Source organism: Triticum dicoccoides, chromosome 7A (assembly GCF_002162155.2).
Source record: "Triticum dicoccoides isolate Atlit2015 ecotype Zavitan chromosome 7A, WEW_v2.0, whole genome shotgun sequence".
Classification (NCBI taxonomy): Eukaryota; Viridiplantae; Streptophyta; class Magnoliopsida; order Poales; family Poaceae; genus Triticum; species Triticum dicoccoides.
This window is the reverse complement of record NC_041392.1, coordinates 352,085,849-352,089,591: the sequence shown is the minus strand read 5'-3', so window position 1 is coordinate 352,089,591 and position 3,743 is coordinate 352,085,849. Positions and strand designations below refer to the sequence as shown.

General features: G+C 46.3%; 1 protein-coding gene across 6 annotated transcripts; it reads right to left on the bottom strand.

Annotated features, from left to right (window-relative positions):
* Positions 1-372: 372 nt before the first annotated feature.
* On the bottom strand, positions 373-2,578 carry LOC119330881. Of its 6 annotated transcripts, none has more exons than XR_005160311.1 (3): positions 1,902-2,578; positions 1,707-1,819; positions 373-882 (listed from the first exon to the last, which is right to left on the bottom strand). XR_005160311.1 is itself a non-coding variant. In XM_037604006.1 (3 exons), exons 1-3 carry the CDS (start codon positions 2,458-2,460, stop codon positions 744-746), a joined length of 813 nt encoding a protein of 270 aa, XP_037459903.1. In that variant the 5' UTR covers positions 2,461-2,577; the 3' UTR covers positions 373-743. The 6 variants fall into 6 exon arrangements, 4 of the variants coding, with proteins under 4 accessions (XP_037459903.1, XP_037459904.1, XP_037459906.1 ...); XR_005160310.1 differs by having other exon boundaries at positions 373-888; positions 1,902-2,577; XM_037604006.1 differs by having other exon boundaries at positions 373-888; positions 1,711-1,819; positions 1,902-2,577.
* Positions 2,579-3,743: the final 1,165 nt, after the last annotated feature.

The following is a 3,743-nucleotide window of genomic DNA, read 5'->3' as shown; positions in this document are numbered from 1 at the left end:
CCCCTCCATCTCAAAATAAGTGACCCAACTTTGTACTAACTTTGCACTAAAGTTAGTACAAAGTTGAGTCACTTATTTTGGGATGGAGTGATACTTTTTTTAACTTGAAAACTTTTGAATCACGAATTCAAAAGAAGTCATTTTTAATTTGAATTTCTATAATACATTTCACTTACTAGGTAGTTATAATACATGACCTTTACACTCAGTAATATATGAACTTCTTAGAATATAATTTTCATTAAGCAATTTTAAACACAACACATATATGAAGAAGGTCAAAGATGCGGACGTGGGAGCATCTACATGTAAGAAAGTTTTGGGAGATCTTTTAACAATGCAAGGTCAAAAGAAGTCTCACATCCATCAAAATTTCATAACCTGGAGTTCTGTACTTGCGAAAAATATTAACTATCAAACATCATCACAATAACCTGAAGAAAAAAAGTCGGTTCTCATTGACATATCAACAAGCATGTACAGAGCACATAATCAGAACTTGTTCTCTACATCAACTTCACACTATGGTGCCCATCAGTAGCTGAGAGAGGTAGGGAGAGGTTCCTGTTGGGGCAGGGCTCATCAGAAGATGACCGATTTTTCTACCCTGGCCTCTTGGAGCACTAGACGAAGGAGAGGCGGGACTGTTGCAAGCTGCTCCTGCTGATGGCTTCAGGGTGGACTATCGTGACGCTCGGTGAGCAGGCGAGCATCCACGCAGTTGGGCAACGCCCCTCAGCTCATTATAGTGAGCAGAAGCAGTTTACTAATAGTAGCAGTAGCAGCTTGTGCTTTGAGAACAAGAAACCACGAAGTGGAGAGAGGGCTTGAGGCCTGCGACTCCTGCTCCATTTTTCTTTTGCATTTTTTCCTGAAGGATTTCTGAAACTGAAACCAACATATCAAAACACCAGTTTTTTGCTTGCACTGATACTATTGAACTTCAGAAAAATAGAATAGAACTAGAACTAGACAACACAATTTTAAACTGAATAATGAGGATAGATAATATTTGTGAAGGACGTATGCGCCGAACTATTGTTTACATGGCTGGTGAACCGTGGTCAAAGCTAAAGTGGAATTGGCAGAACATACAAACATACATACACACATATATGGAGGGAGAAATTATATGTGTGCACACTTAGTAATGCACGAACCTTCTGGGTTAGTAATACATGAACTTCTTTATATAGAATTTTTTCTCACGTTCACATGCACATTTGTTTTTCAAAACAAAAGATCGGTATACAATTTGGCAAAAATGGAAACATGCACGCATATATAAGTGGTTGGGCAAAACAACAAACTGTGTGTATATGGCCATGGAAAGCCGCAGCTAACTCTCAAGAAGCAGAGAGGTGCCTGAGGAGGTGGACGGTGACTAGCACCCGAGTCTTTTTGTGTGCTCTGTTTTTTGTGGTGATAACAGGAAGAGAAGGTGTCGCGGCTGGGGATGGAAACTAGTAGAAATGACCCAGAAGACTATTCCATGGAGACAGTGCAGCCATTAGCCTACTAACCAACTACTTTTAATATACAGATTCACAAACATTCTACCTGCTATAATTTTTTAGTGCACAGAATTGGTTAATGAACACATTGGCCACTGAATAATCAAACATTTGACTGAAGTATATTGCACTTACAGTGATACATAACCAGTTCAAGTTGTTTAGGTATAGAAAAACTTTAGGTTCTTTTACCTACACAATAACAGACACCTTTGAGAGCAGAATTTTACAATGGCAGGGTGGCCTCGACGCAGATGGATGATGGCGACCCTGATGAAAAAAGATGGATGCCCTATCACAAGGCCCTACAAAATATACATAGTTATAGTCCACTTCATGATCTTCAGAAAATCAACACACTGAACTTCTGGAGGACCAGATGCTGACCTTTTTTTGTTCGCAGCGCTGGTGCTGACCTGTAATTAAAGAGAGACCAGATGCATCCAGGGGAGAAATAATGGTATGGGCGTGGTAGGGAGCAGGACATTCGCCGTGTGGGGGAGAAGGAAGGTCGGAGGTAGAGTGGGAGTGGCCATTGTACTGTTTGGAGAAGGAATCCGTCGGCGATTGGGCAGGTCAGCCATAGAAGCCCAGGCAGATGTGGATCGTGGTCGAGGAAGACGGCCACCACCTCGATGGGTTGTAGCGGCCGGTGCAGGCCATCTATGGAGGAGGTGCGGGCTGCAGCGGGGAGGGACCGCGCCGGTCGCGAAGGAGAATTGCCAGGCGTGCGCCGGCCGCGGGGAGGGAGCGCGCCGTCCGAGGAGGGAGCTCGCCGTCCGCAGGGAGGGAGCACGCGGGCTGGGGAGGGAGCGTACCGACCGCGGGGAGGGAGCGCGCCGGCCGGGGAGTGAGCATGCCAGCCGCGGGGAGGGAGCGCGCCGGCCGCAGAGAAGGAGCGCCCTGGCAGGGGAGGGAGCGCACATGCCATGGGGAGGGAGTGCATCGACGGCGGAGGAGGAGTGGCGACGACAACACAGGTCGTGGGGGCGGCGACGAGATCTGGTGTTCGGCGCAGGGAATCGAGGGAGGGGGTGGGGATCGGGGCAGCGGGTCGGGTGTGTTGCGTTTTTTTATTATGTCCGGTGGGTTTCTCGGGATCTCAGGAGCATCTCATCGGGCCCTTATAGGGCTGGTTGTGATCCAAATAACTATTCTAATCTCGGGATTAGAATAGTGCTACTATATATATATATATCACTTAGGCTTCAAGTGCGTACTTGTTAGTTAAACCTATGGTTAAAATGTGACACTAAATACGACTAGTAAGTAGTACAGTAGCAGTACTAGTATACGTCGGTCAAATTATTCATCATGTCCACACATTGAATTGACGTGACAACATGCTGCGCGTGAGGTGACACAAGAATCCCGGCGGTGTGTGCGGGTATTCTGGACTTCAGATTTGGAGTACCACTTATCTGTCAAAATCTTTCATCATTCACTTAAAATAGTCGATTGATCATACATTGAGTACCATATAACTGGAATTAACCCATGCAAGTCGAAGAAGGATTGGCCGGTGCTGCCGGCTGGCGTCAAGTTCGATCCCACGGATCAAGAGCTGATCGAGCACCTTGAGGCCAAAGTGAGTGCTGACAGCGTGAGATGTCACCCTCTCATCGATTTGTTCATACCAACCATCAACAGCGAGCATGACACATGCTACACCCATCTTGAGAAACTTCCAGGTAAGACACCGATCGGCCGTCTACTTGCACAAACATATTCCTTTGTTTATAACTCTATTTTTATTTTTAGACACAGACCTGGTGAAGCAATTACAATTTGACAGCTAATAAAAAGTGAAACAAGTGACTGCAACATGCCAAAGATGTTATGAAAATGCCAACTACGTACATTAAAACATGTATTCGACAATAGTGCAGGTATCACATAAAGTGGCCTAAGCAAGCATTCCTTCCAGCGCAATTCCAGGGCATTCAAAAGGGGCACGTGGACGCGTCGCAAGATACAGCCAGACTGCGGCATGGACGCGATGTGGCACAACACCGGCAATACCTTGCCGGTGATGGTTAACGGCCAGCAGACGGGCAGCAAAAAGGTTCTGGTGCTGCACACCAACAAGAACTTTGACCAGCAGAGGACCAACTGGGTGATGCACCAGTACCACCTCGAGGACCTGGAGCAAGAGAAGGAGCGGGAGCTGGTCCTCTGCAAGATTTTCTACCAGACAAAAACTAGGGCCAGGAGTAAAAAGATTATAAG

Coding starts and splice junctions, on each gene's coding strand:
- LOC119330881 (XM_037604006.1), bottom strand. CDS start 2,460: ATGCACTCCCTCCCCATGGCATGTGCGCTCCCTCCCCTGCCAGGGCGC. Junction 1,820..1,901: donor AGCGCTGCGAACAAAAAAAG/GTCAGCATCTGG, acceptor TATATTTTGTAG/GGCCTTGTGATAGGGCATCC. Junction 889..1,710: donor TCAAAGGTGTCTGTTATTGT/GTAGGTAAAAGA, acceptor TGTTGGTTTCAG/TTTCAGAAATCCTTCAGGAA.